We start from the raw sequence: 27,730 nt of genomic DNA, 5'->3' as shown, positions 1-27,730 counted from the left end.
CAGCTGAGAAATAGTGTCACCCAATGATGTCTTAAATCAGAACTCCCAGAAAGACTACTCTTAGATTTCTGTTTTCAACTTTATTTTGTTTGTTGTTTTTACGAGATGGGGTCTCTTATAGCTCAGGGTAGCCTGCAAATCACTATGTGGCTAAGGATGACCATGAACTCCTGATCCTTGTGCCTTTACTTCCCAAGTGCTAGGAATACATGGGGATATGAATAGCATGGATTCCTGATACACAACAATTAAGTGAAACAAAATTTTCCTGTTGTCTGGAGTTACGCTTTACTTTTTCATAATCTATTCATCTGTATTTCCTTGTGGGGGTAGGGCAAGGTCTTGCTACCTTGCCATAGCTAACCTAGTACTATGAAACCCAGGGTAGCCTTGAACTCACAAGCTTTCTGTCTCAGCCTCACAGATATAGGATCAAAGGCATACATCACCCCATCTGGCTGACAGCATTCTTAAGAACTACTTCCAGATCCCTTAGGTTAGGAAAGGAGTGAGACACAAAGACAGGCGTGGTGGCAAATGTCTGTGACCCCAGGAATTAGAACACTGAGGTGGGAGGAATGCAAGTTAGAGGCTAGCCTGGGCTACCACAACTAGACACTGGAGACAGAGACAGAGAGGGAGGGGGAGAGAACAGTAATGACTCTTGGTATAATGTGAACTACTACATAGATACAGATTTTAATAAAAAAACATGCTGGCAAAAAAATTTAAACTATTTATCTATTTATTATGTGTGTGTGCTTGTGTGGGCGTGGAGGTCAGAGGACAATTTGGAGGAGAAGTGCTTGTTTTTTCCCAAGCTACAAGGATTTCTGACTCTGTTGTGGCCATTGTCTTCTCATTCCATGTTGAGAACCTTGAGACTGTTTGCAGCAGAGAGAGTAATGGAGTAAAACAGTAATTACTAGTAACATAATATTAAGAAATAGTTACTATATTAAAATAATACAGTAAAATAGTAGTTACTATTTTAACTCACTTTTAAGTTTTTACTAATTATTATTTCAAATATTTATAAAGTGCTGCCTTATAAAAATGAGATTACGCTGGGCAGTGGTGGCACACGCCTTTAATCCCAGTACTCAGGAGGTACAGACAGGCAGATCTCTGTGAGTTCAAGACCAGCCTGGTCTACAGAGCTAGTTCCAGGACAGTTAGAGAAACCCTGTCTTGAAAAAAACAAAAAACAACAACAACAAAAAGAGATTACTGTTATTCCAGTGTTGACTATTCCTCTGACCCATGCATTTGCTCTGATGCCACTCCCCAGAACTTCTATTACTAACTATCAATTGATAGGTAAAAGAATAGCTTACACATAAAAGGAAGTTTCTTATATCTCTGCACACACTGACTAAGGATATAAATTTGCCGTTTCTGGTTTTGAAACCTGGAGCTGTAGCTCAGTGGTAGAGCTACTGCTTCTATGTTTAAAGCCTCGGGTGCAACCCCCAGTAGTACAAAAAAAAACAAACATATATTTATATTTATATACATTATATACATATACCTCTACATTTGGCTTTTCAAATAGACTTTTTGAAGGATGAGCAGAATGGAGTAGACAGAAAAATGGTTTCAATAGGTCATAAAAAGAGAAGTGTGGTGGTTTGAATGAGAATGACCCCAATTGGCTCATGTTTGAATACTTGGTGCCCAGTTGGTGGAACTGTTTGGGAAGGATTAGGAGGTATGGCCTTGTTGGAGGAGGTGAGTCAGTTGAGAGCAGGCTTTGTGGTTTTAAAACAAAAATCAAAAAGTCCAGTTAACTCTGCTGTTAACAACTTGTGGCTGTTGTCTCAAGATGTAAGCTCTCGATTATTGCTCCAATGTCACATCTGCCTGCCTGCTGCCATGCTCCCTGCCATGATGGTCATGGACTAAACCTCTGAAACTGTAAGCAGGCCCTCAGTACACTCTTTCTTCTGTAAGTTGCCTTGGTCATGGTGTCTCTTCACAGCAACAGAAAAGCAACTAAGACGAGAAATGAATCGGAGAATACAGAGTGTGGCCCCACTACACTGGAAAAGGCAAGGGAGCAAAAAAGCAAAGCAAAGCAGAGGGCCTGACGCACTTGGAGCACCCGTGAAGGAGTCACACCCTGAAGGTACTCCCTCTGTCAACCCACTCCCTGTTCCCAGGAGAAACTGCAGGCCTCTGAGATAACACAGCCTATCTCCTGTAGCCTTCAGCAGCCAACGCTACTCATACCAGTGCAGTGAGACTCGAATGTCCTCCAAGGCAGGATCCTTGGAGGGTTCATTTCACACCTGCAGTTCTTAGTGACAAGTGAGAAAAAACACAAGGACGGGGGGGTGGCTTCAGTGTTGAATAGTCGCTGCTGTGTGCTCCACATGGTATAGACATTTCACAGAAATAGTTTCAAGTACAAATGAAGGCTTAGTTTTTAGGAATTTATACTCAAGCTTGTTCAACAGATACAGCAGTAAAGTCAGGATTTGAAGCTTATTCTTTGTAGCTGGCAAGTTTCTCTGGTACTGTGACCCATTTATAAAATAATCACTCAGAAGCTTATATTAATTATAACTGCTTGGCCATTAGCTCAGGCTTATTACTGAATAGCTCTTACATTTAAATTAACCCATAATTCTTATCTATGTTTAGCCATGTGGCTTGGTATCTCTTCTCAGTTCTGCCTTGTCATCTTGCTTCCTCTGTGTCTGGCTGGTGACTCCTGACTCAGCCTTCCTCTTCCCAGAATTCTCCTCATCTGCTTGCCCCACCTATACTTCCTGCCTGGCTATTGGCCAATCAGCGTTTTATTTATCAACCAATCAGAGCAACACATATTCACAGCATACAGAATGGCATCCCACAGCAATTCTTCCTCCAGAATTGGTGCTGAGCTTATTAAGCATTTCCTAGAAAACCATCTCTATAGGGTACTTAGACATGACTAAAAGAAGCCATCTCATATGATTCTTGATTGTTTCTGGGTCACAGTCCTTTGCAAGAATGCCTCCCATAAAACTGCACAAATGGAAATATATACATTATTTTTGTATACATTTTAAGAGACTGGATAAGAAGAAAATTACAATCTTTCATACTCCTTCCTATTCTATATTTCTTCCCCCTTTCTCAGACTATGAGGGTTTTGAAAACCAGAGAAAATGGAAACAAAATTTTCTTTTGAGACACTAAATACAAAATTCTAACATAGTATTATGCTATGTTAAAGAAAACTTGAACAAGGAGTCATTAAAAATATAGTCATAATAGTCTTTATATCCCACAGTTTTGATCTTCAACCCACCAGATATGATGTGACACTGAGAGATGAGGCTTCGGGAACTCATTCTCAAGAGAACAAAAGTAGCTGAAAATCAAATTCAATGGAAAATCCCAGAAAGTCTACTGCCACTTAGCCTGGGGAAGTTTTATTGAAAAATACATTTGATTTTTTATATAGGCTAAATAAAATATCTTAAATGACATTTATGCAACATGTATTTATATCTCCATTTACAGGAAGATTTAAGGCAATGTATATGTTTGGGGAAAATAAAACAAAGTACTATAAGTGACAGAAAAGAAAGACAGAGAAGGAAGGATGCCTCTTCCTGTTGAGACTGGGGTCTTGCTGCACAACTGAGACAGGCCTCCAACCATGCTTCCACCTCAGGCTTCAGTGTGCTAGGATTACAGATGTGTGCCACAATGCCCAGCTTCCAAACCGACTTTAAACATGAACTCATGGAGCAATTAGACCTTTATATCCTGAAGGCAGTTTTTAGAAAGTATGAAGCACTTAAGAATTTTATACTTTTAGTATCAAAACAAATGGGGGCTGGAGAGACAGCTCAGCAGTTAGGAGAGCTTGATGCTTTTCCAGAGGACCTAAGTTTGGTTTCCATGCCCCACATCAGGCAGTTCACAATCTTCTGCAACCTTTAGCTCCCCAGGCACCCTCCAACACATGACATGTATTCACACACACACACACACACACACACACACACACACACACACACACACAAATAATAACATAAATCTCTTAAGATTCTTACTGTGCTGGGAATGGAACCTCAGGGCTTTAAGCATGCTGGGCAAGTACTGCATCACTGAGCCTCAATCCTAAGCCTTACAATGTTTAAAATATTTTAATTTTTCTTTTTTTCACACATTTTCTTACCTGTTCTACAGTTTATTTTGTTTTCATGTGTACACATGTATATGTGTGTGTAGATATAATTCTGAATGGTCTTATTAGATAAGAAACACAGAACCAAATGCAGAGTTAAAAGCCCAGAGATCGAGCAGCATCCAAGAGCTAAGACCACCTTCTTACCCCTCGCTGTAGTTGTCATCCTTCCTCTCAGAAAGAGTCCTACTTCCTGTGTGTCTGTCTTTTTATTGACGTTCTGTTCTGCCTTCTCATTGGTTGTAAACCCAACCACATGACTTCCTCATCACTGCCTGTCTATACAGACCCCCAGGTCTCTATGGTTGGTATTGAGATTAAAGGCGTGTGTCTCCAAGCTGGCTATGTCCTTGAGCACACAGACTTTGCGTGCCATGTGATCAGATTAAGGGCGTGTGCTACCACCGCCTGACTTCTGCTAAATGGCTTGCTCTTAGGTCTGACCCCCAGGCAACTTTATTAACATACAAATAAAATCACATTTCAGCACAAATAAAATTTCACCATATGTGTGTTCAGGTGTATGTGCATCTATCTACAAGTCAAGAGCCAGAGACCAACACTGGGTGTCCTCCTCAATTTTCTTTTCCTTGTTTTTTGAGGCAGGGTCTCTCAGTGAACCTGCAGCTTGCTAATTCAGCTGGATTTCCTGCTCAGCACTATCAGCCTGTGTCCACCTTCCGGTGCTGGGGATCCGAATTCATGTCCTCATGCATGTACAGTAAGTCATATCTCCAGCCCACACACTGATTTTTTCAAAGCACCTATCATGCACGTTTTCCAGAGATGTGAACTGGAGCGAGGCTCAGGGGAAGACTTGACAACCAAGTGCTTGTACTGGTGAGATGGCCCAGCAGATGAAGACACCTGGCTCTCGGCCTAGCAGTCTGAGTTGGATCCTGGGACCCACATGCTTTGGGAGAAACCAATTCCAGGAAGCTATATGCCAACCTACTAGGGTGCCATAGTGTACACATGCCCACAGTCACAGATGTACACAACAATCTAGCAAAAAATTAGAAACAAAGATCAAGTCCCTGCTCTTCTCATTAGATCATACAGTTGTGCAGCAGCTGGCCTCTGTAATCTCTGTGCACTAATAAAGAACAGTTCTGCACATGAACACGGTACCTGGGACACTGTGGCCCTGGAAACTTCACAGGGGAAGGATTGCTGCCTTAACTGGTGCCTTTACATTTGGAGATCGGATAGACATACAACTAAGCAAGTTCACATGTAAAATATCCTAACTGACAAACTTCAACCTTGTACAGACCCATACACTGAGCAGCAAATACAATTTGTCACAATCATCCATCTACTCAGCACAGAGTCAAGACCAGAAGTCAGGTTTCCTAAACTCTTTATACCACATTGTCTCTAGACCTATGTATATATTTCTGTGGTTTTTTTTTTCTTCTATACACCTAATTCTCTCCCTTCATAATTTCCCTTGTGTCTCCTGTATAAAGCTCTATATGTATATACCTTGGCACACAAGGCCCTGCGTGGCCTGGCACAGACAACTTCTCTGGTGAGCTATCTCCTCTAGGGGAATATTCCTGAGTCCAAAGGAGGTTAGGCTTCTATAAACATTCTATTGGATTTTCAATTCCAGTAACTTTTCATGTCAAATTCTTGTCCTGTCCCTGAAACCTGGGCAAACCACCTCTATTACAGCAAAACTAGTGAGTTCCCACTTTGCAGCCATGCAAATGCTGTAGTAGCCAACTACAGCCATCCTAGCACGATGGCATCAACAGTAATCACAGAATGACAGATTCCCAAAGGGAGAGAGTATCAGTTAGCAGGAAGCAGGTCACTAAATCCCACTCATCCTTCCTCCAGCAACGTTTCTTTCCATTGCCAACAGAACAGGGTTTGAACCATTAAATCAGCTTCCTTATACAACTTTAAATTCCCTGAACAGATCTATGAATGTTGAATATTCTACTTATGTTCGTGTGTGTGTGTGTGTGTGTGTGTGTGTGTGTGTGTGTGTGTGTACATGTGTGGTCGGTTTTCTCCTTCCACTACGGTTTTCAGGGAATGAACTGTTAGGCTTGCATGGCAAGTGCTTTATCTGTTCAGGTATTTAGGGGATATACTTTTTTGAGACAGGGTCTCATGCTAGAACCCCCAGTGTAGTGAAGAATGATTTAGAACTCCTGATCCTCCTGCCTCTATCTCCCAAGTGCTAAGATTGTAAATGTATGGCTGGCTTGTGGTAACCTTTGTCCCTTTGATATACTTTTACTCATATCTGGTTCAGACATAATCTCTCTAGAAAACTATTCAGATACTTAAACTAACTCTGTCCTCTACTTTCTTCAAAGCCTGGGCTTTTTAAGAACTGAGGTAGGGGGGAGGGGGCAAAAAAAAAAAAAAAAAGAACTGAGGTTGCCTCTAGTTGCTACTTACTATTGGCAATAAATACAGAATACATTCAAAGGCAAACAAACACAAACACAAAAAAAACTTCAAACTGCACACACACACACACCAATGAAAATTAAGACTTTCCCCCAATCCCATCATGTAACTTAATATCAGGTGTTTCCTTTCACATTGCTTCTGCACATATTTCAGTGTTTTGTATACAAAACATACACAGAGAACATGATTAAGTCATATACGTACCCATTACATAGCGCTTAGAATCATGCTGATATATGCAAATGTTATCTACCTGAATATTTATGCAGATTTGCTTTTGTTTTTACAGAGTTTTCGGAGCAGCCTAACAGCATAGTATTCCATTACAGGGACATACCAGGCTTACTTCCGCCCGATTTAGTTTCCCCAGACACCAGCGCCGCCGAGGACGCGGGGCTCCCACATTCCCAAACGCCTTTTCAGTCGTCGGGCGCGGCCCGGCACCGAACGCCCTCCCCACCCCCGCCACGCGGGGCGGCGGCGGAACCCAGCGGGCTCCGGTCTCCCGGCGCCTCCCCCGCACCCGGCCTGGTGGGCGGGGCTCCGCGGTGGGCGGGACTCGGCGGGCGCGGCCACGGCTCCTCCCCTCTCCTCCGGCGGCGCCGGCGGCGGCAGCACTTCCGGGTCGGCGCGGAGGCGGGGCGGAGGCGCCGCGGCTGTTATTGTTCCGAAGGGCTGGGCCGCTGGGATCCGCGCTCGGCGCTGTCAGTTCGCCCCGCTGCCCCTCGGCCCTTTCTGCTGGCTCTGACGGCGGCCGACGGCGGGCGGGGCCCGGGTTCGCGGCCGAGAGGCGCCGGTGAGGGCGCGGAGGAGGCGCACAGCGGGAGGAGGAGCCGTGAGCCTGGCACGGAGCGGCCGCGGCCATGGCGTACGCCTATCTCTTCAAGTACATCATCATCGGCGACACAGGTGAGGCCGGAGCGGGCCGTGGCGGACCGGGGCGGGCAGGCGGGGCAAACGGCGGCGGCGGCGGCGGTGGCGGCGACGGGCGCGGGTCGGGCGGCGCGGCGCCTCCCTTCCTCCCATCCTCCCTCGGTTCCCTGGCCGCCGCTCCATTTCCGCAGTGCTGGCGCTGGTGACGTGGGCGCTGCGAGCGGCCGCGGCCTGGCCGGGCCTTCCCCGCTCCGCCCGGGCCCGCTGCAGCCGGGCCCGTGGCAGCCGTTTGCGACTCCCGGAGAGTGTGACAGCAGGGCGGCCGTCCCCGGGGCCCCCGCCTTGACTGTCTCTGCGGCCCGAGGAGGGAGAGGGAAGCTGAGCGAATCGGAGCGCGACGGGCCCCGGTCTGGATTTTTGTCCCTGATCCCACCTCCCCGACCTGCACGCTTCCGCCTAGGCCTGGGCAAGGCGCACCCTGAAGTGGGGCAGCCTGTTGAGAGAAAATTATTATTTAAAAAACAAACAATTTTTTTTTTTTAAGCATTCTCAACTTTCAAGTCCGAATAAGTCAGATCACATCACATGACTTGATGGCAGGGCTGTTCCTTTCAGGGTCATTAAAGCACTATAGAGCCCTGGCGACTTTTGCCACGTGTATGCTGGGGTTATTTGGTTATTTGATAGTAATGCAAGGCGGGTCAATGCTCAGGGTGTGAGCATACTCAGGTATGCTGATTGAGGACTGATTTTTTTTCCAGTTGTGTTAAGTCACAACTGCTGATTTTCAGGTGACCTCCTGTACATTTGAAGAAAAAAAAATCAGTTCCCAATTAAAAATATGATCCTAATAAGTTTCTCAAGCAAATAAACAAGCTTTTTATGAAATACTTTGAATACCCGCGATTTGGGCCTTACTTCGAGTCTAATAATAAGCCTAAAGCTTGTTCAGGTGTTAAAACTATTAATACACCAGAGTCTGATTTCAGTGGTGACAGTTGCACAACCCTTTGCACAACTTTGGAAATGTAGAAGCAGCTTGAGGTTGGCCTATGATGTCGTAGTAGGCTCTATAAGTAACTGGAAGTATGTTGATTGCTGCCTAAAATAAAAACTTTCTGCTGTATAGTTTTTTCAGAAAGGTTTTTTTTTTGTTTGTTTGTTTGTTTGTTTGGTGTGTGTGTGTGTGTGTGTGTGTGTAAGGAAACTGGATCATTTTCTGTGCAAGGTACTGGGTAAAGCCATATTTTGTAAACTGGAAAGGAGGGATCTAAAACCACTGACTTATAAAAAAAAGAAAATTGGAGATGTCAGATGAACTACCATATGCCTGGGTTTGTGAAACAGAAATGACTGACCACTTGGTCGTCTCAGCAGTAGCAAAAATTAGGTTTAGAATTTGCGTGGTATCTTGTTTTTATTGGGAATCTACTGTGGATTAATAAAAGTAATGTGCAGGGAATAATGGGCCTACAAATGAGAGCAAGCTGGTGCTCCATTCTCATGAAATTTGTCCCCATCCCCAAACAGTCCCTGTGCATTTGAAGGGAAGGCACTCCTTCCTTGGCATTCTGTTCTGACCTAGTTCAGGCACTTGACTGCTTGACGCTGAGCTGTAGAGTAGCACTTTGTCCACACTCCAGTTCAACTCCAGTTCAACTAGTATAGTTTAACATCGGTGTAGTTTTCCTGAAATGTCTGTGTCAAGAGGCAAACTCCTGCTCATTCATGTCTTTACCTTTTTAGCTTGACCCTCAGTGGACTATAAAGTACCTGCCTGCTCTTCTAGCATTCTTTCCCACTTCATCACCTGATGCCCAGTGGCAAGTTTTTGAAGCTTTCATTGGTCCCTCCTCCTCCTCCCTCTGTTTGGCCTGCCTTCTGCCACAGTCTTTCCCTATGAAATTTTGTTAGTCTTTTAATAAAAGCCTTGCCCACGTCTTCCAAATGCCTGCATAATCAACATATCTTGATCTCTTTTATATTCCAGTGTTCTCCTGGTACCTTGGTTAGAAGTGACTGACTACTTATTGTCTGGATTATATTTCTCAATATGTATCATTTTTTCTGAAGTTAATTCCAGACTGATTTTGTAGGTATTTGCGTAGGCATCTGCATTTGCTTATGTACTTCTTGAGGGTAGAAAAGGTGTTCTGTGTGGCTCTGTGCTTTAGGACAGACCTAGTCAAAGGTAGGTCTCATGTATTTGATTAAATTAACAAGGAGCCAAACAGACCACTCTCTTTATGTTACTATACGATAATAATTTCAGTTTTTAACCTCAATTCTGCTACCTTTTTGCTTATTGGTTTTATTCAAAATCTATCATTTTATTTCATCGAGAGTATACTAACAGGTGTAATGTGATTTTTCCCTTTAAAAAACATGTTATTAACTTGATCAGTTTAGATCCATGTTATTTTTTAAGTCATAGCGTGAAAAACTTGTGTTGGAATGAAGGAAAATACTGATTTTCTTGTCTAATGCTCTTGATGTAAAATAATCACTCTTGGGCTTTTCTTCTCTGAGGTGTATGTGTTTTAAATTAAGATTAAGACCAGTGAGATGGCTCGGTGAGTAAAGGTAGCTGTCACTGTCAACAAGACCTGAGTTTGATACCTGGGACCCACGTGGTGGAGAGAGAGAAAAAACTTACTCTCACGAGTTGTCTTCTGACCTCTATTCACGTGCATACACAGATATATCAATGAAAATGAAATGTAAACACACTTTGATTTCCCAAAAGAAAGGAACCCACTGTGCGTAGTTTCACTTTCCAGAGATTCTTTCATAGATGAGGTTTTCTTTTTTAACATTTGCATGAGCAAGGTGTTGTTTTCCTATTATAATGCTAGATGCAGTTAAAATGTAGTTTCTGTTTTCATTGGTAATATCTTTCTGAGAAATCATTTAGAAAATGTGTCTATATATATAAAGTGGAAAGTGGTTTTGCTTTGAGGAAGCCTGATCTATAAGTAGATGATTATCAAAAGAAAAAGCATGTTTCAGAAATCTGGCATCTCTGAGTTTTTAACCTTATCACCAGTTCCTCCTGCTCCCTCATCCGATCAATGCTCAAATGCACAAACCAGTTGTGTTTACTCCTAGCTAAAAATCCCTTTTTTCTCTTTGCCTAGATGATGTTAATACTTTGTTTTCTGACCGACTCCTCTTCGTTTTAAGATAGTGAGAGACTGCACACTTCTCCTATTGGATTATAGTGGTCTCTTCCTCCCTTCCCCTTCTCTGTTCCTCTGCTCTTCTTCCGCACTGAAGCTTTCAGTTTAAATGATCTTTTTTACTGGGAAGGCTTTTCTTGTCACTCGTTTTTAAATAAGTTTGTATGCCCTGAGGGAGGTACTGCAGGGCCTTATTTAGGAGGTGACATTTGAACTGAGATTAAATAATGAACACAGTCAGATTCATGATATAGGCAACAGGGAATGTCAGCAGTTCAAAAGAAGTACATACTTGAAGCATTAGGTGACCTGGGTTAGAGATCTGAGAGCCAATCACAAATGGAATCCTCTTTGTCCAAGATTTCATTATTTGAACTGTTGAAATTATGAAGTCTTTTAAATTTCTTTAAATTTTATGGGTATATGTGAGTGCATGCGTGTGTGCAAGCGTGCATGTGTGCAAGCGTGCGTGCATGTGTGCGTGCCTGTTGCCTTTAGAGGCCAGAAGTGGGTGTCAGATCCCCTGGAACTGGAGTTGTGAGCTACTGTGTATGGGTGTTTCAAACTGAACCCATGATCTCTGAAAACAGCAAATGCCTATAACCACTGAACTATCTCTCCAGGCCCCAAATTAAGGAATCTTATGGGGAAGAAAAAAAAAGTATCATAACATGAATATATTTATTAATAAACTCTCACTCTAATAAATTCCTCCCCAGAGTTCCTTATTTATCCCCACACTCCTTTGACATCAGGGTTTGGTTACTATACCATAGGTCAGATAACTGCAAAGTGAAATTACAGATCCTGCACCCCCAAAACTCAAAGTCTTATTTACTTGGTGAATATTATTTTGGAGCATTAGTTCACATGTAAAACCATTGACATCTGGGAATCTGACAGTTGTCTTCTGGGATCAAGTGGACGGTGACCTTTCTTTAGTGAGCAGGAAAAAAGGCTAAGAAGGTCTTCCTTCCTTCCTTCCTTCCTTCCTTCCTTCCTTCCTTCCTTCCTTCCTTCCTTCCTTCCTTCCCTCCCTCCCTCCCTCCCTCCCTCCCTCCCTCCCTCCCTCCCTCCCTCTCTCCCTCCCTTCCTTCCGCAAGGAAGAGCCACCTGAACAGTACAAAGTCAGTGACCACAGGTGTGGTCACAGCATTAGATTCAGTAGAAATCAGACCCTTGATGAAATGGTGTGATGTTTTGATGCTTTGCACACTGCTGGATTAGGAGGTGAATGCGATGCACAGGGCAAGTTACAGAAATGTAAACTACACATGCATTTCTGCTCTTTGAAGATATATTTTAAAATATATTGTGCACATATGTAGAAAAGGTCCTTAACTCTGGGTGTTTAGCAGTTATTTCTGGAGTGGAGAGAATTCAGCTTGCATTAGGAAAGTTGGTATTGGTGAAATGAGGTTTTCTGTACTCTTTCTGTTTTTGTTGTTGCTTTTGAGACAGGGTCTTGGCTGGCCTGGTACTGTGTGTCCTATTTTTGGCCACAAGCTCACGGGATTCCTCCTGCTTCAGTCTCCTGAGTGCTGGAATTATAGGCTTGTATCACCATGTCCAGCTATCTTCTAAGTTTTAATATTGTATTATCCATTAAGTTTTAATACTGTGGTATTAGGGTCCATGTTGTTCTCCTCCCTGTGTGCATGCTCCCATCAAGTTTCCATCATGTCTGTCAGTTTTGTTATACTCAATGTATTTCATGGCACTGGGTGTTTGGGGGAAAGTTTTCCATTAGCAAGAATCACTACTTGAATAAACCCCATGGACTACTACTACACTGCCATGCACCAAGCTTATGCCACTTAACTTCTCTGCTCATCCTCAGTCTTAGAGACTGTGTCCTTAACGCAGAAGACATGGAGCCTCCTCATTTCATCTTGACTTCTAATTTTCTGTTAAACCTTCTCACTTGATTTCATCTACTTTGCTTATTTACAAGCTTTAAAATAGTCTACATTTTAGCTATTGTTCTTTGCTTGTAAGTAAAAGATGTTATTCAAAAAGATGCTGGATTCCCTGTGCTGTCACAGCCCGGTAGTCACCTCTCTTTAGTTCTTGCATGTTTCTTCTCAGATTCTCTTGAGATGTTTTACTAGTTCCACAGTAGCTTTTTATTTTTAGTAGTTTTTGTTAATACTAGTAGTACTTTCATATACCTCTCCTGGTCAGTGTCGATCCTTTATACTAGTTGTTCTAAATTGATTCTTCTTGCTGGTGGACTTCTGTTTTGTGCATTTTTTTTTTTTTAAAACATACTCCCTAAGGAATACCAAGACTAGGTTTATGTCAACTTTTTTTTTTTTTTTTGAGTAAAACTGAAATTTATTATATGCCACAGTCGTCCTAGGGACCTCCATGCTATATATATATAGCCTTTATGGTTCTATGGGTTGTGGTCTGATTGTTCATTTTATATTTAGAATCCACCAATGAGTGAGTACATACCATAACTGTCTTTCTGGGTTTGGGTTACCTCACTCAGGATGATTTTTTCTAGTTCCATCCATTTGCCTGCAAATTTCATGCTTTCATTGTTTTTCTCTGCTGAGTAGTACTCCATTGTGTATATGTACCACATTTTTTTCATCCATTCTTCCGTTGGTGGGCATCTAGGTTGTTTCCAGGTTCTGGCTATTACAAATAGTGCTGCTATGAACATAGCTGAGCATGTATCTTTATGGTATGTATCAGCATTCTTTGGGTATATGCCCAAGAGTGGTATGGCTGGGTCTTGAGGTAGTTCGATTCCTAATTTTCTGAGAAACCGCCATACTGATTTCCACAGTGGTTGTACAAGTTTACATTCCCACCAACAGTGGAGGAGTGTTCCCTTTGCTCCACATCCTCTCCAACATTGGTTGTCATTGGTGTTTTTGATCTTAGCCATTCTAACAGGTGTAAGGTGGTATCTCAGAGTCGTTTTGATTTGCATTTCTCTGATGATTAAGGATGTTGAGCATTTCTTTAAATGTCTTTCAGCCATTTGTAGTTCTTGTTTTGTGAATTCTCTGTTTAGCTCTTTAGCCCATTTTTTAATTGGACTGTTCAGTGCTTTGATGTCTAGTTTCTTGAGTTCTTTATATATTGTGGAGATCAATCCTCTGTCAGATGTGGGGTTGGTGAAGATCTTTTCTCAATCTGTTGGCTGTCTTTTTGTCTTATTGACTGTGTCTTTTGCCCTGCAAAAGCTTCTCAGTTTTGAGAGGTCCCATTTATTAATGGTTGTGCTCAGGGTCTGTGCTGTCGGTGTTTTATTTAGGAAATGGTCTCCAGTGCCAATGCGTTCAAGAGTGCTTCCTATTTTCTTTTCTATTAAGTTTAGTGTAACTGGATTTATGTTTAGGTCTTTGATCCACTTGGACTTGAGTTTTGTGCATGGTGACAGATATGGATCTATTTGTAATCTTTTACATATTGACATCCAGTTATGCCAGCACCATTTGTTGATTATGTCAACTTTTCTATCACGTTAGCTTTTAGCACTTTCTAGGTGGTAATTTGTCAGAAAGAATTCTTAATGCTTTTTATAGTTTCTGTGTAATATCAGTGCCATGTTGTTTATCCTTAGCCCTTGGTTTGGGTGACTTTTTTTTTTTAATCTTACTTTATTGCTTATTTATTAATTGAGAGAGGATCTCACTATATAGCCTAAGTTGGCCTCATATGATTCTTCTGCTCCATCCTACTCAGTGCTGGGATGACAGACTTGTCTCCTTGTTTTAGCTTTGTTTTTGTTTTTGTGTGTGTGTGTGGGGGGGTCCTGTTTTGGGTTTTTGTTGTTGTTATTGTTTGTTTTTTATAGACAGATTTCACACAGCCCAGGCAGGCCTCTGTTTCTTGGTGCCGGGAAGAATGATGTAAGGATCCTCTTGCTCTCCCCTCCTGAGTGCTGGGGTTACAAGGCATGGACCACTTGGCACAGCCTGGTTTGTTGTTGTTGTTTTTCTTTTTTGAGTTATGGTCTCCATTTTGTAACATAAGTCAGCCACAACCTCAGATCCTCCTGCCTCTATCTCCGAATGTTGGAATTACTGGCTTGTACCATTGGGTCTGCTTATCTATTAATCCCTCAAAACATTCCTTAGGTTTTTATTTTACAGATGAAGGAAAGTAAGCTATGTTGATTAGAAAGAGTTATTTTTAGTATGTGGTAGAACAAAGACCTTGGGCTGACTACTGTGCTGTGATATTTGGTGAGCTAGCTTCATTCCATTTGGCATCCTTCTCCTGCCTCAGTTTTACCTTTTTTTTCGGTCTGAGACAAGGTCTCACTATATGGCCTGTCTGACCCGAGACTCCCTGTATAGACCAGGCTAGCATCAAATGCATAGAGATCACCTGCCTCTACTCCCCAGGTGCTAGGATTAAAGGGGTGTACCACCATGTAAGACCCCTGAGTTTTGCTATTTATAGCTATGATAAAGCTTAGATTTCTCCCAATTGTCTTAAATATTCTCTCTCTCTATGGTTTTTCGAGACAGGGTTTCTCCATATAGTTTTGCTGCCTGGCCTGGATCTTGCTCTATAGACCAGGATGGCCTTGAACTCACAGAGATCCGCCTTGCTCTACCTCCGAGTGCTGGGATTAAAGGCGTGCACCACCACCGCCCAGCTATCTTAAATATTCATCTTCAGGTATAGCTGATGGTGACTGTTGTCTGTGACCAAATTTAGAGAGGAAGAGAAAATGAATATTGATGACTGTGTTATTGCAGCCAGCTCCTTGAAGGCAGAATAGTGCCTGGCATAGTCAGTACTGTTATGAATGATACATGTGTGATATGTAGGTTTTGCTGGACAGGCAGCATGGCATTTACGAAGTTATTTTTCATTTCCAGAAATTGTAAAGGGCACAGAAATCAGTTTTATGTAAATGAGGGATATAGGCTATATTAATTTTCTGTTGTTACCATAATAAGCTGCCAGAAAATTAGCAGCTCAAACAAAGCAAATTTATTTTAACATTCTACAGTTCAGATGTCTTGGCAAACCTCAATCCCTTGGCAAGGCTGGGTTCTGTTCTGGAGAGCCCTTGCTCATTCAGGTTGTTGGCAGAACTTAGTTCCAGTGGCTGTAGTTATAGGGCTCCTATCCCTGTCTGTTTGCTGGCCGCCATTTGAGGGCTTTTTCCAACTCTTCATAGCCATATATGCATAACAACTGTGCGCGCGCGCGCGCACACACACACACACACACACACACACACACACACACACACACGAGAGAGAGAGAGAGAGAGAGAGAGAGAGAGAGAGAGAGAGGGAGGGAGGGAGGGAGGGAGGAGGGAGGGAGGGAGGGAGGAGGGAGGGAGGGAGGGAGGGAGAGCGCCCTCTGGTTCTTCTCTTTCTTCAAAAGTAGTGACAGACAGTTGTCCACATTTTTTCTTGTGTCTTGTCTTTTTGTGCTGGGATTAAAGGTGTGGACCACCATGCCTGGGCTGTGTGCTGTCTTTCTAAATCTCCTTGTGTTTTCTGGTTAATCTAGGAGTCTCCACTTTTGTTTTGTTTTGTTTTTCAAGACAGGGTTTCTCTGTGTAGCTTTGCGCCTTTCCTGGATCTCGCATTGTAGACCAGGCTGGCCTCGAACTCACAAAGATTCACCTGCCTCTGCCTCCCGAGTGCTGGGATTAAAGGCGTGTGCCACCACCGCACACCACCGCCCGGCGAGCCTCCACTTTTAAAGATGCATGTAATTAGGGTTTATCTGGATAAACAAAATAACCTTTCCTTCTTCAGATTTTGACTTTTGTTGGTTGGTTGTTTCTTCTTTCTAGACCTCACTGTAGATTCAAGGCTGGTCTCAAGCCTGCAGCAGTCGCCCCTCTTCAGCCTCCCAGGTGCTGGACTTACAGGCCCTCAACCACCATATCCAGCTGCTGTAACTGCTTGTGAAAGTCAGTCTCTCTGCTGCTGTAACTGCTGTGTCTGCACAATACCATCCACAGAGAGACTAGTTTTTAGTTAAGGAATGGGAAGCTGTCATCGCACATCACTGCTCATAACTGACTAAGCTGGATTTGAAACCTGAGTCTTTCTGACTCCAAAGTCTGCTCTGTCCCTGTATGTGCTGATTCTTTTGATTCTCCTAAATTCCTTATCAAATTGTCTTCTATGGGTTTGCTAATCTCTTGGTTTGTTGAGTTGCTATTGAGTGCTTCATAGTTCTCTAGTCCCTTTTTTTAAAGAAATAATACATGCATGCATATAATCAGGGCAGAGTTAGATCTATCCAAAGCTAAGATCAAATACTTTTCTCTGATGCTTACAGCTATGATTGTGCACACTTTCTTTGAATTTTAGTGTCTTTATAACACGGGAGTGAGGACGTTAAGTTAGATATGTGTGTTGGGTACTTTTCAATTGCCGTGACAAAACACTATGATCAAAGCAGTGTGTAAAAGAAAGTGTTTAATTGGGCTACTATCTCAAGGTTAAAGTTCATGATGACAGAGCAAAGGCATGGTGGCAACTTACATCATGATCCACAACTATGAGGCATAGAGCAAGTGAGCACTGGGAATATCTTTTGAAACCTCAAAGATTGCCCCCAGTGACAAACCTCTTCCAACAAGGCCACACCTCCTAATCCTTCCCAAATATTTCCACCAAGTAGGTGCCAAGTATTCAAACATAGAAGCCTATGGGCACCATTCTCATTCCAAATATGTGGCTGTGAATTAAGAAATGGTAATAGCCCATCATCCCTTTGTTTTGTTTTCTTGAATGTTTGTATACTTACCTCATGTTTGTTTTAAAATCCAGCCCAGATTTGACCATGCTGCCTAGTATCCAAATAATACAGATTAAAAAACAAGTTACTTTGCTCTCTATGAGTCCTAATATATGGATTTCTTTCTCCAGCCTCCACCCCCGTCCCTACCCTGCCCAGGACATTTCTGTTTACCTTGCTTATTTATGACCAAGTGGTACTTTTTAAATAGTCTGCTTTGGCTTGTCTTTAGCATTCCTAGCCTGTGTTGTGTTTTCTTGGACTTAACCATATTTTGTTTTGTATCTAGATGGTTTGTATAAGCTTCCTTATATTAAGATAGTTTGTTAGCAGTCATTTTATTTTATCCTTCCTATCTGTTTGTCTCTGTCCATCCATCTATCCTTCCATCTCCAACTCTACTAGTGATTTTTTCCCTGTATGTGTGCATTTATTTGTGTGTGTAAGGAATGTGTGCACATGCACATAGAAATCACAAGTTAATGCTAGGTGTCTCTCTGCACTTAAGTTTTTTTTGGCAGAGTGTGTTTTTTGTTTTCTTGAGACAGGGTCTCTTGATGAAGCTGGAGCTCACCAAATGGGCTAGACTGGTTGGCCAGCGAGTTCCAGGGACCCTCCATCTCTGCTGTCTACTTCTCCTCCTCCTCGTCGTCGTCGTCCCCCCCCCCATCCCCAACCCGTCCCCAACCCTGCACTGTATTACAGACACTTATCACCATACCAAGTCTCATGCTTGTTTGGCAAGACCTTTACTGGCTGAACTGCCTTCCCAGCTTCCACTAGTGATTTTTCTTTTTTTCAAAGACTCAGGATTTTATTTTAGGGCAGACCTGAATGATGACAAGAAACAGAAACCCACTTCAACTAGCTGAGGAAAGAAACTAAAAATTCTAAAGATGAGAGCACAACACAGGGTGCAATATGCCCATAATCTCAGCAAGTTTGATATTGAGGCAGGATCAGGAGTTCCAGGCCATTCTGAACTTAATAGTGAATTTGAAGCCAGCTTGGGCTATATAGTGAAACACTTTCAAAATAAAACTAATACTACCAAAAATAGGCTTATAGAATACAAGAAAAACTATAAGTTAGGGTATCATGGGTGTTTGTTTACTGAGAAAGCTTACTTGAAGTACTTGTGTGAAATGATGACCTAAATTGTTCCAGGATAATAAACGCAGTCAGATACTGAGATAGAGACCTGATAAGTTTTAGTAACAGTGGAAAGTCGATTGGCTGACCCTTTCTCCATGTTTTTCCCTATCTATTGGTCTGGGAAATCACTCTAATCTCTTCCTGTCTCTCTCTAGCAGACCTCCTCAGTCCTTCAACAACTCTATGGCTAATCCTGGTCAGCCAATTGCGTACTCCATACTTCAACTCAAGGTGGCTTTATATCGGCCCAGTGGAATGGCTGTAAGAAAAATTGTCCTACAGCATTTCCCACTTTCATCTAAGTAAAAAGGAAAGGTTTTAACGCTAGCATAGTAAAACTATATATAATAAGAACAATTTTCAAGTAAGAAATACATTCACAATGTCCAGTCCATTAGTATTTGGAAAATTCAGAAAAAAATACTCTATTGTATATTCTATTTAGTGAGTCTAAAGTTTTGTACCTAATTTATTTTTCTATCATAACTAAGGAGAACTGTAACTATAACTGTCTAATTTTCAGTCCCATGAGAGATTTGAGAAGGATATAAAATTACCTGAGTAAACAGGAAGTGCAGAGCAAGCAACTTCCAAAACTAAGAAATGACAGAGACATCTGGCTGCTTGGACAGTCACCACAAGGTTCCTCTGTAATGTCAAGGCATCCATCTTCAGCTTACAGGCCTAAAATATCTGATAGACTATTCTGTGAAGCAGGAATTCTGAAGGACTGTCCTACCTTGTCTTGGCAAAGTTCAGCAGTTGTCTTCTTTTGTGTCCTGCTTGTCCAATTTGGACAGCATACTGTCAGCAGTTGAGGCAAGGGCAATTTCTTTGCCTGGTAGCTAACTATGCCACAAATGAGAGCAAAGTCCATATGGTGGTTCTTCGCTACCTGTCATCCTCTTTTGAAGTAAATAGGAGCTTCCAGGAGCAAACATATCTCACTATTGTGAAAAGCCTTATGTTATTAAAACATTAAAATGCCATATTCTGTAGTTCTCAAGTGTTTGAAGATCATGTATCTATTTAAAATATGTCTCTGATTGACCTTGAAAACACACCTAACATGACTATAAGTTTGATTGTTATAGATGAGTAACTACTAAGCCATATTTCTTTATTATCCTAAATAGCTTTCAAGGACTAGAACTTTACATTTTTAAATGAGCTGCTTATGTACAGTACCTTAAACAAGACATAGAAACATAGTACAGTATAACAAAAAAAGTTTAAATTTGTATCAATATACAAAAATCTATACCAATATAAAATATGTGAGACTAGTAGTTGCTTTTTTAGTTTAAATGTAGATTCAATTATCTACCCTTTTATCCTATCATTTCTATATTTCCCCCTTTTCTTTTCAGAAAGGGATCCCAGAATCTAACCTCCTTTGCTTAGTTTCCTTCCTGACCATGACCAATAACAACTTGCAACTAACCCCCTAAACAGTGACAAACATCTATAATCCACCAAAGACCAAAAACCACCCACCCCACCTCTTGGGAATGTGGGCATTGTGTTCCTAAAATTACTTTCTGCTGTCTGTAGATGACAGCATCTTTAGGGAACTCTGAGAAAATTGGGATATAATGGTCAAGTCCTGGGAGAGCTAGATGTTGTCCAGTCTCGGTGTGATGGGAAAGTGCAGGGCTTATCTGAAGTCCTGACTGGAGTAGTCTAGAGGCTGGACCATCTTAGCTAACCACTTTGAAGTTGTCATGAGCAGTTTGTAGTGCAAAGATGATTTTTGGTTGGTGATTGTCAGCTTAGTGGTGCTACCACAATCCAGATGGGTTTGTCATTGTGGGGCCCCAGTATCCTTCTGGAGAGAGACTTCAAAGGTTGCTGTTAGGAAGGCTCATGGTTCACTGCAGAAAACTTAAACATTTTAAATGTCATATGAGGCAGTTACTAGAGAGCTTAAAGGATCACAACCTATTAAATACATCTGGGGTATACAAACTCAATTCCTAGTTACCTGCTTCAGACTCAAGACCAAAATCACATACAGGAAGCTAGATGAAGTTTATTTCTAGAATTAGTTAATACTCTATATGACCATTAATATCACAACAGAAGGTATATATATATATATATATATATATATATATATATATATATATATATCTTAAAAATTTAGGTATAATAGTTATACCTTAAGAAAAGTTTTAGAGAATCAAAATAAAACCAAAGGATTATGAGATTAGTGACAATAGAATAGTTTCTAATTTTGGTTTTTCTTCTGTTTTGTACCAGGTGGCTCTTCTGACATGAGACAGAGATTTGGGATTTTCCTTTAACAAGCATGCTTGGGGTTAGAGAAGGAGAGAGTTATACTCCAACTCTAAAACCAGCTTTAATTTTTAATTGAACTGGGACTACAAAAAGACCATCTGCCTTATATGTCTTTAGAGAACAGTAGAAACAAACATTTGGGAAGATTTATGAGATTTTTATCCTATTGGAAATGTGTTACGATTTTAGGCCAATTTACCCTTTTTCTTGGGACATTTTTTTCTGGATGATTCATCCTTCTTCAGATGTCTAATTTGTCAGTTGCTTTCCAGATTCCTGAATTGGTTGCTTTTATTCTCCTGGAAAGATCAAAACAAAACCCTGCTTCAACCTTAACTTTAGGGAGTTTCCCTTCTCAGCAGGTTGAATGACCAAGCTGTTTGATGAACTATCACATCTCCTAATCAAGACATCTCTCTTGTTCAAATCGAATCTTTATCAGTATTGAATGTATCTATAGCTTTCTTTCTCATGTGGAAACAAAATCAAAACCTCTTCCCCAATGTAACACATACCCCAGTTTCCATTCTGAGGTCAACATATCCTTAAAGTAAGTTAATAAAGCATTGTTTAATTTATCTCTGGGGGTCTTGATTACCCTTTTTTTGTTTATTAAACATCTTTTAAATTGTGATTGGATATTTTCTAACTGCTTGTCCTGTAAGATTGTATGGTATATCTGAAGTATGCTCTATGTTGCAATATGCAAAAAACAAAAAACCAACCCTGTTTCATTTTACTAGAGGCATATACTGGAGTATTATCAGTCTTAATTTGTACAGGTATTCCCATAATGGCCATAACTTATTACAGATTCAGCCTTCTCTGAACTCAAAGCAATTGCCCATTGAAATTCTGAATATGTATATATAGTATGGTGCACATAGTTTAATTTTTCAAACTCTGCAAAGTGAAACACATCCATTTGCCAAATTTCATTTCTTTGAGTACACGTTGGAGTACTTCCTGCAGGTAGTGGATTTGGTTATACAAAGAATAAGTAGGATATTTACTTATAATTTCCTTAGCTTGTTGCCAAGTGATAAAAAAATCTTTCTCCAAACCCTTACTATTAACATGGTGTTTCTTTTGAAATTCTGAGGCTTCTAGCACATTTCCTACCAATAGCTGATGAATTTCATCATTACCTTGTGCTAGAGGATAGACCCATATGGGATCTGATATGTGTTATATAGGAAGGGTGATTTCTATTTCTGATTATTTATTGTAATTGAATAAATAACAAAATTAATTCTAAATCTTCTGAAATAAGTTCAGTGGCTTCAATATGTAAAAGAACTCGTTCATCATATTAAGAGTCAATAACTATATTAAGAGGTTCTGGAAAATCTAATAATACCATGAGAATAGCATATAATTCTTAACTTTTGAATGGAGTCATAAGTGCTTTGATCCACTTTACTTAAATTTCCTGACTTATAACCTGCCTTTCCTGATTTATTTGCATCGGTATAGAATGTAGGGGCTTCAGAAATTGGTGTTCCTCTCACAATGTGAGGAAGAGTCCAATTAGTTTTTATAAACTGAAGTCTCTTTGGTGATATTTGTTCTAATCTCTCCCAAGAAATTACTGCATACTCTTTGCCAGTGTTCATTTTTTTTCCCTCAAAATGAGGCAATTCAGCATTAGTAAACAGTACCACAATTTTTGCTGGGTCTATTTCCGTTAATTGATGAAGTCTCAATTTTCTTTTTAGAATCGATTCAGAAAGCTTTTCTCCGTTTCTCCATAGGTCTTTAATTTTTTTATTCTATTTGTGTGGCAAAAACATCCATTCTAAAATATTATCTTCTCTCTGCATACAAATTCCTGTAGGAAAATGCATAGAAATAGTATGACCTGGATATAATCAAGCTCTGGACCCAAGTGATCCACATGTGCATCCTATAGTTTGTTTTCTACCAAAGCCAATTCTCTCTGGGCCTCAGCTGATAATTTCTTGGACTATCTTTAAGTCCTTATAACCTTGTAAGGTTTGAAATAAATTACTTAGCTCTCAAGTTGATAATCCATTTCTGAACTGTAGCCACTTAATATCTCCCAGCAATTTCTGAAAATCATTAAGAGTTCGTAATTGATCTCTCCTGATTTGTACTTTCTGTGGTTGACTTTTTTATAAATCTACCTTACATCCCAAATAATTAATAGAGTCTACTCTGTATTTCTTCAGGAGCAATTTGTAATCCTCAGCAAGGCAAAATTTTCCTTACTTTGTCAAGCATTTTTTCTAAGGTATCTGCCTCTGAATCAGCTAGTAAGATATCCATATAATGGTAAATTATAGATTGAGGAAACTGTTTATGGATTATTCCCAATGACTGTCGACAATATATTGAGTCAAGGTGGGGCTGTTTAACATACCTTGTGGAAGAATTTTCTGCTGGTACCTTTTAATTTATAATAATTTAATTCCCAAATTATTATAAGTAGATACTGTGAAGGCAAATTTTTCTCTGTCCTGTTCTTGTAAAGGTATAGTTAAAAAGCAATCTTTAAATCAATCACTATAATAGACATCATTTAGGTATTAGAGAAGGCAGGGGAATTCCAGGTTGTAAAGAGCCCATGGGCTGAATCACCTTATTAATAGCTCTTAAAGCTGTTAGCATTCTCTGTTTTCCAGATTTCTTTTTAATGACCAACATAGGAGAATTCCAAGGACTGGTCAATTATGTTGAGCATTTAGCTGCTCCTATAGCCAGCTTTTCTAATGCATGTAGTTTTTCTGATGTCAAAGGCCATTGTTCCACCCAGACAGGTTTGTCAGTTAGCCATTTTAAAGGTAGAAAGATCAGCAACTATTGTGCCCTGCTTTTATGTACAACCTGAGCAGTTTGTGACTGTTCTTGGTAATACTTTTTAATATTTTTCTCAAAAGCATTCTCTATTTTATAGTTTGTTTCTGAGATTGGAGGAATGCTAATCTGTGTTTTCCATTGCTGCAACAAATCATGTCCCCATAAATTCATTGCTATGTTAGCCACATATGGTTTTAATTTTCATGTCTGTCTTTCTGGCCCTATACACCTGACCCATCTTTCACTTTGTTTTACCTGAGATAAAGTTCCAATCCCCAGAAGTTGAACATTTACCTGAAAAGGCCAATTTGGATGACAAGATTTTGGTAAAGTTATTGTTACATCTGCACGTGTTTCTACCAAACCCTCAATTTTGAAGCCATTTACATGTATTTTTAGCTTTGGTCTTCTACCATTTATAACAGTTTGCCACAATACTTTTCTGATCTCTCCTAAACCTTTTGTTGTGTCTATAGAAGTTGTTATGTCTTTGGTCACATCCAGAGCAGTGTGGTTTTTAACAGCACATATTAAGTCTTTTAATTGCTCTGTGGATGCGTTTCTCCAATGCCAACAGGGAATGATGGAGCCAGATTTGATATTGGTGCCTGCAGGCGGCCCCTCAGGCCCCTCAGGGTGTTTCCAATGGCAGAGAGTTACCTTGCCTGCCCCTTGTTGATCTGCATTCATTAGTCCAGTGCTGGCCTTTGCCACACCTGCATACTCCAAAAAGCTGGGACCTTCTGTTTGGATTATCTCTGGAAAAAATATTGTTTCTAGGAAAACCTTACATACAATCCCTTTTCAAATGACCTTGTTTACCACAATTAAACTATTTGACATTTTGGTTTTTCTTAAAATTTCTAGAAAACTAGAAACTACTTTTCCTGTCAAAGCAGAATCAAAAGCATGAGATCCAATATCAGCTGTATTTCAGATCCATTCATCTATGTTGATCTTGCCTTTGAAGGCTTAATCATCCTTTTGCATTCTGAATTAGCATTTTCTTTTTTTTTTTTTTTTTTTTGGTTTTTCGAGACAGGGTTTCTCTGTGTAGCTTTGCGCCTTTCCTGGAGCTCACTTGGTAGCCCAGGCTGGCCTCGAACTCACAGAGATCCGCCTGGCTCTGCCTCCCGAGTGCTGGGATTAAAGGCGTGCGCCACCAACGCCCGGCTCTGAATTAGCATTTTCAAAAGCCAAAGATTCTTTTAATATTTGTCTAACTTCTGGATTGGTTATCATTCTATTTACAGCTGAAGTCAATCTTTGTTTAAAAAAAAAAAAATCAGCAGAGGCTCCTTTTGGCCTTTTATAACTTTAGTAAATGACTCAATCCTCTTTCCTGATTCTTCAACCCTGTCCCAAGCATTCAAAGCTGCTATATGGCATAGGACCAAGGTGTGATCATCAAATGGAGACTGTTTTTGGAAATCAGCATATTGGCCCTCACATAGGAGCTGATCTTGGGACATTCCAATACCTCTAGCCCTACTTTGTTGTTCTATGACCCTAGCTTGCTCTCTCCACCATGTTTTCCATTGTAATTGAGGACCAGCTTCCAGTATTGTTGTAACTAAATCTTTCCAGTCTTGTGGAATATGTGGGAGCCCACAGAGGTTTCCTAGTGAGATCTGAGCTTGCTTTACCCAGCAGGGTTGCATAATGGGATGGCTTGACGACATGCATGGTTACCAGGTGTTTGGAAGGGTCTGCACTTGGGCTGTGCAGTGTGCTTTGATCTAGCAAGGGGGAGGTCTTTTGCCTCACCCCTTGGCATTCCTATAAAAAGCCCTTTAGAAGAGACAGAAGGGGCTGGTAGATTTTGATCCATGTGCTCCCGAAACTATCCTGTGTTTCAGTCTGTTTCTCTCCCCACTATATTTCTATCTACAAATTCCTTATGCCTCTCTCTTCCTCATAGGAACGATGTAAAAGGTGGGAGCTGGCCTCCCACAATAATAATAATTATGTTCCAATTTGCTTATGAGTTTAACACCTGCCTCACAAAGGGTAAATGCATACCATGTGAAATGACTGGTTCCTTAAATTTCTTCAAATCTAACATTTCTATAAGATCCAAATTAACTTCTGCATAGCCTCAGGGGTGCCTATCATCTGATGGCCATTTGTGTGTAGTAACTGGACAAGTTAAGATTGGTTTTCTCATAACCTTAGGCTGTTTCTCTTCAGTTTCATCATGCAGTAGTGCAGTAGGCTGTGCTCTAAATTCCTCTGTCTGTGTCTGAGTATTTTTCTTATTTTCATTAGTAGGTCTTTCTAAAGCTTGTATCTTATCAATAGTAAGTCCTTGTAAGACCTGTATCATATCAGCCAAATTTTTCTTGTTTTCATTAGTAAGTCTTTCTAAGCCTTGTATCATATCAATTATTAGTCTTTCTAAACCTTGTTTCTTATGAATAGTAAGTCTTTCTAAGGTTTGTATCTTATCAGTCAGATTTTCATACTTGGCACAGTTATCAAACCATTTTTAAGGATACAATATGAATTACCAAACTGATGGTAATTAAAATTGGTATTATCTGAATCCTAACTGTGTGATTTATCCTCTCTTTTTTTTTTTTCCATTTGCAAGTCATCCATAGTAGCACTAGACAGTGTCGTATCTCCCTGTATTATGATATTTCTGATTCTTAACATGGGAAAGATCACACACACACACACACATACACACACACACACACACACACACACACACACACACACACACACACACCTTTTTAAACCTAATTCAGCATTTAAAAAGTCCCAAGTGTCTTAATAGATCTGATGCTGCTGACAGAGCTGGGGAGCCCCCCCACAGGGCAAGCGCAGTAGGGTGCCCTGAGCCTTGCTAATTGCATGCTTGGGCTGGGGGCCACGATGGCTGCTCACATGCTGTGCAGGGAGCTGGATGAGTTGCATGAAGAGCTAACATAAGGAAACTAGTAGGAGAAATCCGTGGGATAGGACCCGCTTGCTAGTGCCAGAGGGTGGAATGCAGTGTAGGAGAAAACCAAGCTGCCTGCTGGGAGCAGTGTTGGGGTGGCTGAAGGGGAATGTACTCTGCTGGCTATTGCTGTGCTGCAAGACTGACAGCTGGGCGGAAGACACCCGCTCCTGCAGCAGTAGGGCTGAGGGGAGAAGGCCGGGTTAGTGCATGAGGTGGCTGGGCCGACAGTGGGCTGGTAGGGAGGGATGGCGCTGCTGTTGCAGCTTCACTGCTTGGGGCATAATCTAAGGCCTGGAGTTGAACGCCAGACAAATTGTTTACCTAAATTGTTTCAGTATAATTAAAAACTCAGGAGTCAAAAATTGAGATAAAGACCTGGTAAATCTAAGGAACCACAGAGTCGATTGGCCGACCCTCTCTCCAAGTTTTTCCCGATCCACCATCCCCAGAAACCCCTCTTCTCTCTCCCTGTCCCTCTCTAGCAGACCTCCTCAATCCTCCAACCACTCTTCGACTAATCTCAGTCAGCCAATTGCTGACTCCAGCCTTTGTCAAGGTGGGCTTTATAGGCACAGTGGAATGGCTGTAAACAATTCTCCTGCAACCCTTATGACTGTCACTTAGACCAGGTTACGTATGTTAGTTTTCTGGCTGCGTTGTGTTCTTACCCCTGCAAGGAAACATCACGAAACACAACAGAATCCGCTTATAGAGTTTATTAGAAAACAAAGGGACAGAGAGTGCGCAGGCCTGTGGGAGAGACACGTGCGTGGAGAAGAGGGGAGTAGGGAAAATGGCGCTGGACTTTTAAAACCGGCTGGGGGCGTGGCCAGGTCACGTCACTACTCTACGCGTGTGCGTAGATCACATGGTCACGTTGCGCGCTTACATGACCATGCAATGCCACGAATTCTGATCATGCGAGACCCCTTGGCCCGGAACTTGCTAGGCGGAGATATCCGGGCCCATCGGGTATCCTAGCTACGGGACGCTTTTGATGCGGAAATGGCTAGGCGGAAGTGTCCGCTTGGTAAATGCAACCGTGTTGTGAACCCTTCAACGTAGACTGTTCACACTGATTCTTTA

The 27,730-nt window shown here is 41.3% G+C and overlaps 1 protein-coding gene across 1 annotated transcript in view; it reads left to right on the top strand.

Moving 5' to 3' along the window:
* Positions 1 to 7,243: 7,243 nt before the first annotated feature.
* Rab2a (RAB2A, member RAS oncogene family) overlaps positions 7,244 to 27,730 on the top strand; it is a 100,440-nt gene continuing 79,953 nt past the window's right edge. The window contains exon 1 of the mRNA XM_028878518.2: positions 7,244 to 7,531. Within this exon, the coding sequence (XP_028734351.1) occupies positions 7,486 to 7,531 (46 nt within the window). The 5' untranslated portion in view covers positions 7,244 to 7,485. The remainder of the gene's footprint in view (positions 7,532 to 27,730) is intronic.

The sequence above is a fragment of the Peromyscus leucopus genome, chromosome 2 (assembly GCF_004664715.2).
Source record: "Peromyscus leucopus breed LL Stock chromosome 2, UCI_PerLeu_2.1, whole genome shotgun sequence".
In the NCBI taxonomy this organism is placed as follows: Eukaryota; Metazoa; Chordata; class Mammalia; order Rodentia; family Cricetidae; genus Peromyscus; species Peromyscus leucopus.
The sequence above is the reverse complement of the archived record's forward strand: the minus strand, read 5'-3'. Positions and strand labels throughout refer to the sequence as shown.